The sequence below is a fragment of the Lactuca sativa genome, chromosome 8, assembly GCF_002870075.4.
Source record: "Lactuca sativa cultivar Salinas chromosome 8, Lsat_Salinas_v11, whole genome shotgun sequence".
Lineage (NCBI taxonomy): Eukaryota > Viridiplantae > Streptophyta > Magnoliopsida > Asterales > Asteraceae > Lactuca > Lactuca sativa.
This window is the reverse complement of record NC_056630.2, coordinates 184404336-184420602: the sequence shown is the minus strand read 5'-3', so window position 1 is coordinate 184420602 and position 16267 is coordinate 184404336. Positions and strand designations below refer to the sequence as shown.

Genomic DNA, 16267 nt, shown 5'->3' with positions numbered 1-16267 from the left:
TATCGGGCGTGTATTACCCTACAAGTCCGTTGTTACTAAATGAATTATGGTTGATGTCCGCACAATTGGAACGTTTTGAACAAAGAAGTGAAATATTTGTTTTGGTTACGAGACTGATGAGACAAAAACTAGTCAAATATTTCAAGGAAATGCCACCACTTTTTACTTGCGTCGTGGCATTAAACCCATGTATCAATGATATGGGTGTAGAGGCTTTGATTGCCAAAATTTCTATGTCTTTAAATTTGCACAAAGATAACTCAAACCAAACAAACACTTTTAATAATACTTTTACTAATTTGTTTGACATTTGTGCTACAAAATATGGCAATATGTCAAACACTTTTGCAAGTGTAACCAAGTCTACTAGCGGTGCATCGGGTAGTGGTGGGGTCGAACAGATTTTCATATCAACCTATATAACTACCTTTTGGAGGATCAAAACAAAAGAGCACGCACATTAACGCCTAGTAGCGAACTTGGAATTTATATGGGTTCAAACTTTTTAAAATTCATGAGTGCATCACAATTTAAAATTTTGGATCTTTTGGCTTGGTGGAGAGAAAAGGAAGCACAATTTCCTATTCTCTCCGTCATGGCCTGTGATTTACTAACCATCCAAGCTTCCACGGTAGCTTCGAAATCCGCTTTTTCTTTTAGTGGTAGAGTATTATCAAAGTTGAGGACGAATCTTACCCCGGCTGCGGTAGAGGTTTGCATTTGCTTGAAGGATTACTTGGATTCTGTGGAACGTATACAACACTTGGCATCACTAGAAGGCCCACTACCACAAAATGTTGAACCGGAGATCATGGATGAAGAATATGCACAAGGCTTATCAACACCTCCAAAAGACGAAGATAATGACGCTGAAGACAAAGACGAAGATGAAGAATATGGTATTGATGAGACCCCTAGTTATTTGCGTGGCGGTTGAAGATTAATTAAATGAAGGCGACACGAAGTGGAAGACCACAAAAACTATTTCTATTTGGCTAAATGTTATAACGCCACTCTATTATTATTATTATTATTATTATTATTATTATTATTATTATTATTATTAGTTAACTAGTTTAAAAAGTCTTTCTAATTCGACATTTGATGTATGTTTTAACCATTTTAATGAACCTATGTTGCATTTTGTGTTATATATGAGGTCCAAAAAATGTTTATTTAAAAAAAAAGGGCAAAATCGGATCAGACTTCGGATCGGATCGGGTCCGGATCAGATTAAACCGATTCGGATCCGTTGCTCGGAAAACCGGTCAAATCTGGTTTGAAACCGGTTCGGATTAAGGGCAAAATCGGATTCTTTGTGACATCATCAAACCGGATCGGATCCAGATCCAAATCTGATCGGATCGGATTGGGTCTTTGTGCATATCTACTTGGCACTCCATGAAACAAAGTTACCACCAAGATAGATTGAGTAACCATAGGTAGACCGTCGAGTCTCAAGACAACGAGCCAGATCTGCATCTGAGTACCCTAAATGTTGTTGGTTTGAGGACATCGAAAAATAAGACTAAAAGCAATGATGTCGTTAACAAAACTTGGCAAATTGAAAATGGGAATCAATAGGAGCATGAATATATTGGCTTGATTGTTAAACAACATAGGAGAGATCCGATTGAGTAATCGTTAAGTACCAGAGAGCACCCACTAGGGATCCATAAAGAGTAGGGTCTGGAAAAGGTGTTGCATCAGCTGTAAACGTCTCATGAGTGGCCAAAGGTGTGCGAACCTGTTTAGATTTAAGTTAGTCACAATGAGTAAGAATATATTTGGCATACATGAACTGACTTAAGAAGAGTCCATCATCAGTATAGCTGACTTCTAAACTAAGGAAGTAATTTAGATCACCAAGATCTTTAATAGCAAACTCTTTGGGAAAACGTGCAGTAAAAGAGGTAAGGAAGGATTCTTGATTACCAGTAAGGATGATATTATCTACATAGACTAACAGATACATGATGCATGAATCTCTAGCAAAAATAAATAAAGAAGTGTCAGCCCGACTGTAAACAAAACCATTGGTAAGAAAAAAAGAACTAAGGCGTTGAACCAGGCATGGGGTGCTTGTTATAATCCATAAAGTGCCTTAGATAATTTGGAAACATGAGTAGGAAACTAAGGATCAGTAACCCAAACGGTTGCTCCATAAGGATAGTCTCGGTAAGATGGTCATGCAAAAAAGTGTTTTTGACATCGAACTAATGTAAGCGCCATTTATTTAAGACCACAAGAGAGAGAGAGAACAATGCGAACTGTAGGGTTCAAAGTACTCCATGGATTATGGCAATGGGCCCCCTTGATGAAGTGTAGGTTAAAAGCCCAAGACTTGTCTTATTCCCTATAAATAGTCATGTATTATTCATAATTAGGATTAAGAGTGAGGCATAATGTGGCCGTCAAACATTATGAGGTTTCTTATGTAGAGTTAGATTCTTTAGTCTATTATGAAAGTGTAATTTATTCCTCATGTTCATGTATAAATCGATTAATCATTCGACATATCTTCATAATTGTGTTTGTTCTTATTTTTCGCATCTTATTCATCAAATCGTTCTTAGGGTTTTAAACCCAACATGTAACGACCCAAATTTTCAAATGAAAATTTTCATTTTTAATCAATCAAACACATTTCCATAAACCATGAAATCCCAAAACAATTGTTTTCAAATCCAAATCCATTACAACTTTATTTAAAAACATCAGAGTGTCCCATAAAGTGTCGGTGAGAGAGTGCACGCCGCGCCATCAAGCCTTGCCCTTGCCCTTTCCCTTGGGCTCAGATGTACCTGAAACAAATCCACAAACTATAAGCTAATACATAGTGAGTTCCCTAGAGCATACACACACAAACCACATACAACATATCATACTAGCTATAACAGCTACACATATCATATAAGCCATGCATACAACAGATAGGGATGCCATGGGTTCGTCCCCAGGGTCTTACTCCAGCTAGCATACTACAACATCCTATGGTGCACATACAACCCTAAAGGCTTTGGATCTATGTTTTCTCTAAATATACATGCAATATTGTTTCCAAAGCTTTTAAGCCTACAACTAGCATACAAATGATATAAACAACAAAAAAATACTAGTTAGGAGTTTACCTATTTGTGTAACTTGTAGAACTTGTAGTATTTGGCCTTTAAGAACATAGCACCAATTTTATGAAGGCCTCAAATGGAATCACAACACACCATGGACAAAGGATGACATTTTGAGAGAGAACCCTAGCCACCAAAATCGTCCATAATCTCCAAGAATACATAGTAGTTATTTTGGCTATGGAGTAACATATTTATATGTAGGATTCCAAGGGTCAAGGGTTAACCCTAATCCATACCCATGGGTTTATGATCCATGGTCATGTGTCCCAACTCTTTATGTATCTATACATAAACTTAGTCCAACATGGATTATAAGCCCAACATATAAATATAACTAATTTACACAATTAGTCCCCATTGATTTAATTAGTCTCTTTCGATCACTAAATTTATTCCAAATGAATTCTTGATCAATACTAATTAAATCATATGATTTCATATTAATATATTATAACTTATAATATATTAATAAACCATAAATAACCTCTTCTTAAAAGTCCATCCTAACAAATTGTCCCGATGATATGCAACCCAAATGGACCATGCTAATCTCGGGTCAAGTACATACCAATTATAGTTATGGGCTTAGACACGTAATCCAACAGTCTCAGACTTGGATAAGTCTAATAACTATTACTGCAAGTACAACTCCAAAATCCCGACTAGAAATCGTAGCTCTTAAAAGCCGCTGTCGAACTCCGACCTAGTCAATGATGCGTCCAATAGATAAGGGATCATATAATCCTCTATTCTAGATATCATATGGACTGAGACATGGATTATAGTCATTCTCTCTGTCCATTTGTTGTTTCCCTATTTTCAATTTATGATGACCGACTAATTGAACAAATCAAATCAGTCTAGGTCTGGCTGAGTACTTAGGGTTGTCATCACTAAATCATCGAGGGGCCCACATATATCGCTTTTATCCCTCCAAGGTTAAAAGGAATGGATAAACTTCGACTCAAATGCTTGCTTCTACTTACTCACCAAATTACACACAAAAATATGTTTTATAATACCAAGTTACTGGTGCGTTTACATATGTCAATGTGCAACCGACTTGTAAACTAAAACTCATATGTCCTGGTTTCAATAATATAAGATATTATCGTCTCATGATCACTCGTGAGAAAATCCAAGAAGTGATTCAAATGAGCGTGGGTTTAATCCAGACACCTATACCAACTACAGACCCATTCATGCCAGTCTTGCCTCAATACCTACTTCCAAAGTATGAATGACTGTGGATGGTTTAAATAACCTAGTTATTCGGAAAGTCTAAGCATGCAAAGTGAAACACAAGAATAATACTAATCCTATATGGCTCCAAAACTTTGAGTACCACATTAAGTACTCATTATTCATTGTATAATGTTTCGAATAATCAACTTAATACTTGAATTAAAACAATAGTTCTCCCATGCTCCAAGCATGCGCACTATGTTTGTCTATGGTCCTTATTGTGTGAAATAGATCAATTGAAAACACTTTAATGATGCTCATTTCATAATTCCAAATCCTTACCGTAAACGTAAGAATATTAAATTATTGCCATTTACTGTAATCTGTTATATTCTAAAATTATATATAATGATCCTTTTGTAATGACTATGCATAAAAGTCACAAAGACTTGGCAACAGACATTACAAAATATTCCAATGGAGAGTAATTCCATGGAAACAAAGTCTCACATTTAAAGTACATTCCTTTGAACATCCTTCTTGCATTAAGTTTTCTAATCTTACACAGATTTAAAGAATGACTTCCACTTATCGAAACATTTCCATATTCCCATTTTGACTATCACTTCTAAACAAGAGTTGCCTATTTTCAGAATATGTCAATATGGTCATTTCCAAAATTTACACCATACTTCTAAGTGTCCATGAGCAACCAATCTTTGGTAACCTCAGATTGTCCTCGACAATTGCTTAATCATTTAAGTCATATCCAGTTCTAGTCCTTTTCCCTCTTAACGCCCTAGGCATTTGGAAAATTTAGAACAAATGAATATTACAGCACATATAATCGATCTTATATCCGAAGTATATGGGACACGATTCATGATGTCTCACATAAAGACATGATACAAAACCAGTCTTTTTCTACAATATTTCTATTTCTGTTTTCCATGTTCTCATAATTCGAATTATGAAAATGGATCTCGTAATCATAATCGAATTTTAGAACGCAAATAATATTTCCATATATAGAATTTCCTTATGTTGAACCACTATATATATATATATATATATATATATATATATATATATATATATATATATATATATATATATATATATATATATATATATATATATAGGTTGCAGAAATCGGGATTAATCTATTTGCCGGTATCCTTCTTCTTCTTGTTTGCAGTGGGAACTTCATAATCAGCTTGAAAATGCGACATAAACCCTTTTATATGATTGTTAATTTTGATATTTTTTTTCTTTCAAAGCACGTGAATCTGCTTCTATGATTAAAAGTTAAAACCCATTAATTATATATAATATGTTTTGAAATTACGAAGTTATATCCATTATATTTAATATAATATGTTGTTTTGAGTTTTATTATATGATGAATATTCAGCGGCAAAAATCATAGTCATTAATAAATAATAACAAATGATTATCAAAGTTTGGAAAAAAGGAACTAATGTTATGTTCCAGAATGTAATCTGTTTGCTGGTATCCTTCATCTTCTTATTACATCTATTCTTGATTAATGCAGCCAAATTTTGCATTCCTATTTGTTTGTATATGTTCTTGATTAATTGTTGTAGTCTGGAATGTAGTTGTGTTATTAACTTATTGTGATTTTTGATGTATTTTTTTATGTATATAACAGTTTCCAATAATGACATCCAAAAATTCGACTTCACCATCAGTGGGATCAACCGCGAGCGTTGCTCATAAACGAAATTCAGATGATATTGGTTGGGAATATGGTTTTTGCCCGGATAAAAACAAAATGGATACAGTGAAATGTAACTTGTGTGGAAAAGTGTTTACCGGGGGGGTTACTAGATTGAAACAACATATTGGTCATGTGCTGGGAAATGTAAGTCGATGTCCAAACTCTACAAAAGATGATCAATTGAGAATGCGAAATTTTATTAACGAAGGGAAGATAAAAAAGAAAGCTAAACTCGAACATGATAAGGCCTTAAGATCGGAGGCAATACAAGTGTTAAATGATAGTGTTGAAATGGATGAAATTGAAGATTCTTTAGGGTCAAAAGCACCAAGTTATATAGGCCCCATGGATGGCTATGCGAAGAAAATAAACCCTGAAATTATGAAGGGAAAGGGAAAAAAATTGATCTTAATGATGTTGTTCGGAAAGAAAGAATTTTAGCGTGTCATAAATTCATTAGTAGGTGGGCATATAAAACTGCAATTCCTTTTCATGCACTGGAAGATGATAGCTTCAAGATGATGTTGGAGATTGTTGGCTAATTTGGAACAGGGCTCCCACCTCCTACCAGATATTCTTTGAGTGACCCGCTTCTAAAGCATGAGGTTGAAAGAACAAAAAGTTTGTTGAAAAAAACGAAGAAGAATGGAAAGAGATTGGATGCTCGATCATGACAGATGCTTGGTCTGATAGAAAGAGAAGAAGCATTATGAATTTATGTGTAAATTCAAGAATGGGTACCGTTTTTATATCATCAAAAGAATGTTCCAATGAATCACATACAAGTCAGTACATATATGATTATGTGGAATCTTGCATTCAACAAGTTGGTCCTGATCATGTTGTTCAAGTTGTGACCGATAATGCCACAAATAACATGGGAGCTGCAAAGTTACTACAAGAGAAAAGACCAACTATTTTTTGGACATCATGTGCGAAACACACAATTAACCTTATGCTCAAAGGTATTTATATTTTTTATTAGATTATTTACTTTTTTTACATGTCCTATTTTATACTATAATTCGTTAATTTGTTATATAATATCTTTTTTCAAGGTATCAGTGGACTTCCAAGGTTCAAGAAAGTCTTAGATCAAGCAAAGAAATTAACCATCTTCATTTATGCTCACCACAAAACTTTGGCTATGATGAGAAACCACACCAAGAAAAGAGAAATTATCCGACCGGGAGTCACGAGATTTGCTTCCGCCTTTCTAACATTACAAAGTTTATCCGAAAAGAAGGAGCAACTGAAAAATATGTTCTCTAGTAATGAGTGGGTCGAGGAATGCAAATTTTCTGGAACACCTAAAGGAAGAGCCTCATATGGAACAGTGACAAGTCTTCAATTTTGGGCTGGTGTGACACAATGTTTAAAAGTGTTTTCCCCTTTGGTGAAAGTCCTTCGAATGGTTGACGCGGATTGGAAGCCCTCAATGGGTTTTGTTTATGGGGAGCTTAAAGTAGCAAAAGAAGAAATTGTGAAAGCTTTGGGTGGTAACGAGAAAGCTTACAAGCCTATTATAGATATCATAAACCACAAGATGAAAGGTAGGCTAGATTCAAAATTACATTTGACGACTTATCTTTTGAATCCTTATTATCATTATAAGGATTCCCAACTCCAACATGATCCCAACGTAATGGATGCGGTTCTTGAATTTTTTGATACATTACTTTGTGGAGATTTTGAGATGCAAAGACAAGTTGTGATGATAGATTTGCCAAAATACAAGGAAAAAGTTGATAGATTTGGAGCGGATCTTGCAATTAAAGGTTGTCTGGTGAACAATGCCGAATTTGATCCGGGTAATGTGCTTTTTGTTTATTTTAGTAATTTATAAAATAATAGAATTTTATATCTATCAATTTAATAATGTGTTTTTGTTTTAAAATTATAGCAAGATGGTGGGGACTTTTTGGTGGCTCAACTCCTCATTTGAAAAGGATTGCAATGAGGATTCTTTCTTTAACTAGTAGTTCATCGGGTTGTGAAAGAAATTGAAGCACGTTTGAAGCGGTTAGTTATAAAGTTGTATTTTTTAAATATCAAGAACGTTTTTAACCTTTTTTATGTCTACTTTTATAGGTACATACAAAGAAACGTAATAGATTGGAGACAAATAGATTGAACAATCTTGTTTATGTTCAATTCAATGCTAATCTAATGGAAAAAAACAAAAAGAGAAAAGATAGGACTTTGGAAGTGCTTTTAGCAAATGATTCTCATGCAGCTCAAGAATGGATGATAGATGGAGATGACGGTGATGGAGATGAAGTTGACCCCGAATCATTGATGGAAGCAATTGATGAAGCTCTCGGGACTAATAATAATCAAGTACCCCATAAAAGTTCAACACCGAGAGAGCTTTTTGATGAAGATTTTGAATCTGACAATGAGGAGCAAATGTTTGAAGAAGATGAATATGAGTCGGATGGAGTTAAAATAGTGGAAGAACTTGAAGATTAAAAGAATATGGACATTTAAATATATGAAAATGTGTGTTTCTATTACTATTAAACTTATTTTGGACTTGTAATATGATGGATTATGACTTAAATGTTTAAATACTAGTTATGAATTTTTTATGGTTATTTTCTTAGCATATATTTAATTTTTTTTTATTAACAAATAATGGTCCCCGATTAATCCCCGTCGAGACTGATTAATCCTTTAACCCCAGTCAACCGTCGAGCTACCGTCGAGCGATTTCTGCAACCTTGATATATATATATATATATATATATATATATATATATATATATATATATATATATATATATATATATATATATATATATATATCTATACTTGACTAAATTTGATTAAAATCTCAATCTAAGCTTTTAGAATTGAAATGAAGTATGAATTCCTCTTCCTTAATTATAGCAAAACAACTTTTCAAACCCTGCAATTTTGCGAATTGAAACCTTTATTTTCTATAATTAACATTGCTAACTTGAAACACTTACCATAATTGATTATGATCCCACTAGCATAATAATTACTTTACTAGCATAACACTTATGATCCCACTAGCTTTGACATGTACCCAGAAATCAGCTGGACTTCTAGAAATCAATACTTTATTAACTTTCTTACCAAAGTTCAGATTTCTGATACGAGATTCTTTGATAAGACTTTATGAAAATCATACACCTTTCTTTAGATAGCTTACATGTGTGTCTAAACAATTTGAGTACTATGAAAAGGGATGCCGTAATCATAATTGAATTTGAGAATGTAAATCCCACAATTGATATCTCTTTAAAATCTACTTAGTGAAAGTGTTTCCTGACAATCATTTTCATCAATTGGAGAGAATCCCTATGACACTTCGATTTTATGGTGTGTATGTTCCTATCCATGGTAATTTGTCAAACCATAATCATAAAATAAGGTTAGTGACAAATCCAAACTCATATGGACTGAATTTGTTAAATCTCAATTTCTTGCCACCTAGCAGCACAAGGGCCTACCATGTCTTCTAAGTTGTGACAACCCAAAGTTGTTCCATCACCATAACCCGTTCCGCCCGTAAAACCCGTCTATAGCAATTCGTTCCGATTTCGTTTTTGGGCTAAGTTATTTAAATTTATATGTTTATTATAATCTTATGAGTGTCCAAACTCCCTAGAAACTCATGTAACAACCCAAATTATTAATTTGAGAATTTTTAAAAATCGGCCCCGCCGGGTTACGACAACTTAATCGGGTACGACCAAAAGCCCCGTTTAACGTCGGTATCGGGTAGAATTCCACCGTGTCCCAAACCCGAACCATATATAAAGTTGATTAAGCGTCATTTGAAGCTTTTACACTCTCTCTCTAACCTCTCTCCTCAAATCCGAACTCTAAGTCCAAAATCATCAAATTAAGGCTCCAAATCATCAAGGTAACTACCCTAACCCTTAGATTAGCATCTTTAACCTTCAATTTCGTGTTCAAATCATGATTTAGGACCATAAACATGTGTTTACGGCCCTGGAACATTCTTGGGCCGTGAACACATATAAGTGGGGTTTTTGAGCCTTAGAACCCTTCCAAACCACCTTTGGAGCTTAGATATGGCTTATAGACTTAATGGAATGGACTTAGAACACCTTAAACTCGTTATTAGAGGAGTAAACATGAGTTTATTGCACAATAACATGCTTGGGCCGTAAACAACCATTCATGGGTAGTAAACTCCTTCTAAGGTGTTAAATTGCCACTTACACACCTCCTAAGCCTTGAACTAAAATCTAGAAGCAACCACAAACGAATTAGAAGCCTTAAACTTGATGAAAACCCTTCCTTTAGGTGTTCACGGCCGTAAACCCCCCAAGAATGGGTTCCTAGGCCGTAAACTCCTATAAATGGGTTAAATGGTGCCCTAAATTCACCCCTTGGCTTGTAAAATGACTTTGAATCATATATGATTGACTTAGCACCACCAAAACATATAAGGAATGGGTATGAGGGAGCTTACGGCCGTAAACTCCTAGTTTACTGCCGTAAACTCCTTTAAGTGGTCCATGTGGTGGCTTAATCCCTTTCCAATGCTCTAGAACCAAATCCAGCATCACCCCTAAAATGATATAAGGCCATTTAACACTCTAGAACACCCCACCATGAGTTTACAGCTGTAAACTCACAGGGAGTGGGTCATTAGGGCCGTGAACTCTCTTGAGAGTTTACTCTTGAAGAGTAAACTCCATATCCAAGCTATATGTGTCCATAGATATCACCCGGGTCCCTCCAAACACATGTAATGAAGTGTTTTCGCATCTAGAAGTGTATGTCCTCAACTAATTAGTAGTTCAAGTCCTAATTAGATACAAATGTGTATCTTTTCAAATTACATAGGAATCTTGTGCGTTTGCAAGCCCCGAACTGACGTTTAGGATCCAAACTGACGCGTTCCCCAACCGGTGAGTTCATACCCTTACCCTTTTTCAATGTTTTTCAATTTTTTCAGGGGGAATACAAGCAAAAGTACAAGGAAATCTTGTACTCAAACTTATGATTTTATTTGATCTATTTCATATTTCGTATGCTTTTAACACGGAAAACTGTATTAACCAATCGTTCAACTTGCAGAGTAAACCGTCATGTTATTTGTGAAGCTCGTTTCTAAAATATTATATTTTATATTTCACAAATGAATTTCCATATAATTGTTCTTAAAAGCATGAATCTTAAAGCATTAAGATGTTCTTGATATAACTCCCCATAGATACGAGAGTGAAGGAATAATAACATTAAACTAAGAACTTTATCACTCCCCGTAGATACGAGAGTGCAGGACTAATAACATTAAACTTAGAACTTTACCACTCCCCGTAGATACGAGAGTGAAGCGATAATAACACACAGTTAGAAACAAAGCGAATACGAAAGTACAGTTAGAAACAGAGCGAATACGAAAGTACATGTCACACCCCCAAACCTGAACGGCGGAAACGTTCGGGGGCGGATGACTTCATGTGGTAACGTAACAAATGAATACATAGTAAAGAAAGCAATACAACCATCACATATATAATTGAAAGTTTACATTTGTCAAAAGTTACATGTTCAAAACCAATTACAATATGATGTCAAAATATGAGATTAAACTGGCGCCGCAGCATCCCTTCATCAAAAGCATAATGATACCTGAAATTACTGATTTCCTGGGACATACAAGTAATTTTGAAAGAGTAGATCAGCATTTAAGCTGGTGAGTTTCATAAGTATTTAAATGACAATGTTTGTATGAAATGAAATGTTTTGTCCTTGGTTGTGTTGTGTTTAGAAAATCCTATATTTTCTACTAGTATAAAAGTAGCCTTCTCTCAAGACCCATGTTTGTTTCTAAAATGTATGTAAGTGTAAAATAACCAATGTGTTTGAAAACCTTGTAAATCAATGCATTTTTAATACCCCATGTGAGTTTTATAACCATACTATTGACTCAGAATGCCTATACACAACGTTCGTCAGGCGTTGGAATGTTATGACGTTTGTTACCCCAAATGGTGGACTATAGCTAACAGTCAGGGCGCGGGTTGTCAAGCCCGTATAGATATATACACAAACACCATGCTCCCCCTCCAAGGGATTCTGGTATATAATACAAGACTTGAAATGTGTACTCGAACGTACGTGAAGTTTATGTCTCACAAAACCGTGGTATAAAAACAGATTTACGTGTTAAAATGTTCGTTTGTTTTTGTATATGAAAGTGACTTCTTGAAAATCATGTTTCTAGTATGTAAAAGTTAGCAATATCCTCGTAAAACTATACCTATTATAGTTTTCTAAAAGTGTGTCTCTTTTGTTTAGAAATACCTAGAAAAGGAATCACTTGTTATGAAAGTATAGATTTTTGTAGAGCCTAAGATAGACAAGTATACATAAAATCTAAGAAAATGTTTAGTTTATACATGGATTACAACAATTTATATTTTTAAAGATAGGATTCCATTGTAATATATTTTGTATACAAGAGTTCCCTATAAAGTTTATAAATCACATATGATTCTACTTAATAAAAGTGTATAAAAATCTTTATATATAACACCCGATAGTAGTCGTGTGTTTTACTTGTATTTCCCCCCTTTAGAAAGCATATAAAAGCATTTGGAATAATTAAAAAGGGTTAATAAAGGGGTATGGACTCACTTGAAAGTTTGAAGACAGCGAGATGGAAAACCGGGCAGAGTTTCGTTTTGAGAAACGGATTTTTCTCGGGATTCTCGGGAGAAAAATCGACCCTCGGACTTGAGCAAAAAGACCAGAGCTTCGGGGTAGTGCGGGCACGGAAAACGAGGCAAGATCGTGAGAGAAATGAGAGAAATGGGGTGATTTTGCCGGAACCCTCGCATTTCTATTTATAGGGGGTCTGAGAAGCCTCGGTACGCGGGGCGTACGCTCGTACGCAGCGCGTACTCGTACGTCATGCATGACCGAGTCCTCGACTGCCTCGCTTCGGATGGGACGGATCGGGTAGCTTCGCATAGGGGCGACGTGGACGGACTGAGACCAAGGCCCTCGGGTACGCGGGGCGTACGGGGTTACGCAGCGCGTAACTCGGATGAGGACGCTGACTCCTCCTTCGGATATTACCGGATTTTTGAATTAAATTTATATATAATTTATTTAATAAACTTCAAAAAATCATATCTTCTTCATACGAACTCCATTTTCGATGGTCTTTATATCCACGTGTAGGTGAGACTACGCTCTACAACTTTCGTTTAGACTCCGTTGGCAAATTCCGAAATTATTTTTATTATTTAATTATAAAATGACGTGATTAAGGAATTTCTTTAAAAATTCATAACTTCTTTATCTGACGTCGGTTTTTGCCAGACTTTTCACCGCTGAAATACCATTGTCGAGACCTTCGATTCTCGTTTAGGTCATTCCGGCCAAAAGTCGCTCGATCTCCGATTCGAGTTTTTAGCTGTCTGCTGCTAAGCCGAACTTGGAAAAATCTTAACTTCAATATACGAAGCCGGATTTGGGCATTCTTTTTACGTACGATCCCGGTTTAAAGATATTAAACATAGTAGGCAGTTAAATAGAAACTTTTTGGACATTATATTATCAAAGTTAATTTCTTTAACTCAAAAGTGGTTACAATACTTGACTTATTAGGCCATTACAAAGAGTTGAAATATCGGGTTGTCACATCATCCCCCCGTTAGAGGGAATTTCGTCCCGAAATTTAAAGTAGTAAAGATACTAGTGAACATGAAATAGATGAGGGTACTTTTGTTTCATCTGATCTTCGCGTTCCCATGTGAATTCAGGTCCCCGCTTGGCGTTCCAGTGAACCTTCACGATGGGTATGCGACTTTGTTTTGTTTGTTTGACCTCTCGGTCCATGATTTCTACTGGTTCTTCCACAAAGTTGAGGCTCTCGTTGATCTCGATCTCATCGAGTGGAATAACAAGAGTCTCATCGGACAGAAACTTTTTCAAGTTCGAGACGTGGAAGGTTGGATGTATGTTACTAAGTTCACGTAGTAGGTTAAGCTTGTAAGCCACAGGGCCGATTCTGACAAGAATCTCGAAAGGCCCTATGTATCTTGGATTTAGTTTCCCATGCTTTCCAAAGCGTATTAAACCCTTTCACGGTGAGACCTTTAATAAAACGTGGTCTCCTACCTGGAATTCCAAAGGTTTCCTCCTTTGTTCAGCGTAGCTTTTCTGTCGGTCTCTAGAGGCTTTCAATCGTTCACGAATCTGAACGATCTTCTCTGTCGTTTCTCGTACGATTTCCAGACCGGTGAGAGTGCTTTCAGGAACTCTTCCTCTAGCTAACTGGGTATCGCCAACTTCAGTCCAGCACAGAGGGGATCTGCACTTTCGACCATAGAGGGCTTCAAACGGAGCAGCCTTTATGCTTGTATGATAACTATTGTTGTATGAAAATTCGACAAGGGGTAAATGGATATCCCATGCCTTTCCAAAGTCAATCACACAGGCTCTTAGCATATCTTCTAAAGTTTGTATCGTTCTCTCACTTTGCCCGTTTGTTTGTAGGTGGTAGGGTGTACTCATGTCTAGCCTAGTCCCCAGGGAACTTTGTAGTGACTGCCAGAATCTTGAAGTGAATCTACTATCTCTATCGGAGATAATGGATATCGGAACACCATGCAGTCGCACTACTTCCCTTAAGTAAGTTCTTGTAAGCTTTTCCATTTTGTCAGTCTCCTTGATGGGTAGGAAATGTGCGGATTTGGTTAATCTGAACGGCATCACTACAAATTCGTAGTGTCCATAACGAGTTCGGAAAGCTGTCTTTGGAATATCCCCCTCTATAACTCGTAATTGGTGATATCCGGATCGTAGATCTATCTTTGAGAAGTTGTTTGCTCCTTGAAGTTGATCGAATAGGTCGTCAATACGGGGTAGAGGATAACGGTTCTTGACAGTAAGTTTGTTCAGCTCTCTGTAGTTGATGCACATACAGAACGATCCGTCTTTCTTCTTTACAAACAGGACCGGTGCTCCTTATGGTGAGAAACTTGGTCTTATGAATCCTTTTTGAAGGAGTTCATTAAATTGACTGGAAAGTTCCTGCATCTCTGCTGGTGCGAGACGATAAGGTGACTTCGCTACTGGGGTAGCCTTTGGAACTAAGTCGATTCTGAATTCGACTTGGCGTTGCGGTGGTAATCCTGATAGTTCTTCTGGAAAGATATCGGGAAAGTCGCGTACTACCGAAATGTTCTTGATGTCCTTCAGTTCTTGACTTGTATCAATGATGTGTGCTAGGAATGCTCGACAATCCTTCCGCAAGCACTTTCGAGCTTGGATGCACGAAATGATGCGAAGGTTTGTACTTGATTTGTCGCCGTAGATAACTAATGTTTCGTTGTTAGGGAGATTAAGACGGACTGCTTTCTCAAAGCACATGATGTCGGCGCGAAGAAGACTCAACCAATCCATGCCGACTATGACGTCGAAACTTTTAATTTGGACCGGCATGAGATTGATTGGAAAAGAATGGCCGTCTAAAGTTAACGTACAGCCCACGTATATGCAGTTAGTGTTTTCGGTTTTTCCATTGGCCATCTCTACAGTGAATGATTTTTCTAACTTGCTAGGTTTAGGTTTAAGTAAATGAATAAAGTTTTGACTCACGAAGCTTCTCTCCACTCCACTATCGAATAATATGCATGCATATGAATTATCGAGAAGGAACGTACCAGCAACTACAGTTGGGTCAGCTACAGCTTTGTCATGGCCTATCGCCAAAACTCGTCCCACACCGCCAGTGTCTGCTGCCTTAGGGCAGTTCCTCTTGTAGCGGCCCACCTCGCCACAACCATAGCAAGTCTGGCCTACACCCACACTGGGAACTTGAGTGATCGATTTTGCGGGGTCCTTGCAGAAACGGGCTGTGTGTCCCTTCCGGTTGCAGTTGGCGCACTGCATTTCCCGACAAGGTCCATGGTGGTGGTAAGTGCATTTGGTGCACTTTGGAAGGTTACCCACATAAGGCTTTGTGGGGTAGGGATTTGTAGGGACTGTAGTAGGTACAGCGGCAGCATTTACTGAAACTAGTTGTTTCTTTGCGGATTCTTGGGAAGACCCACCCTTCCCTTTATTTCATACTCTCTTCCTGTTGTTGTTGTTGTTGTTGTTTCCTTTCTGTGGTTCTGGTGCAGAAACGGTTGAGTTCTGATGACCTCCGTAGTCAATCAGAGATTGTGCCAGTTCCTTAGCA

General features: G+C 36.7%; 1 protein-coding gene across 1 annotated transcript; it reads left to right on the top strand.

Moving 5' to 3' along the window:
- The first annotated feature begins 6727 nt into the window (after window positions 1–6727).
- LOC111918993 (uncharacterized) lies at window positions 6728–8529 on the top strand. The gene is made up of 4 exons (XM_023914602.1): window positions 6728–7022; window positions 7116–7843; window positions 7961–7981; window positions 8149–8529. Exons 1-4 carry the CDS (start codon window positions 6728–6730, stop codon window positions 8527–8529), a joined length of 1425 nt encoding a protein of 474 aa, XP_023770370.1.
- Window positions 8530–16267: the final 7738 nt, after the last annotated feature.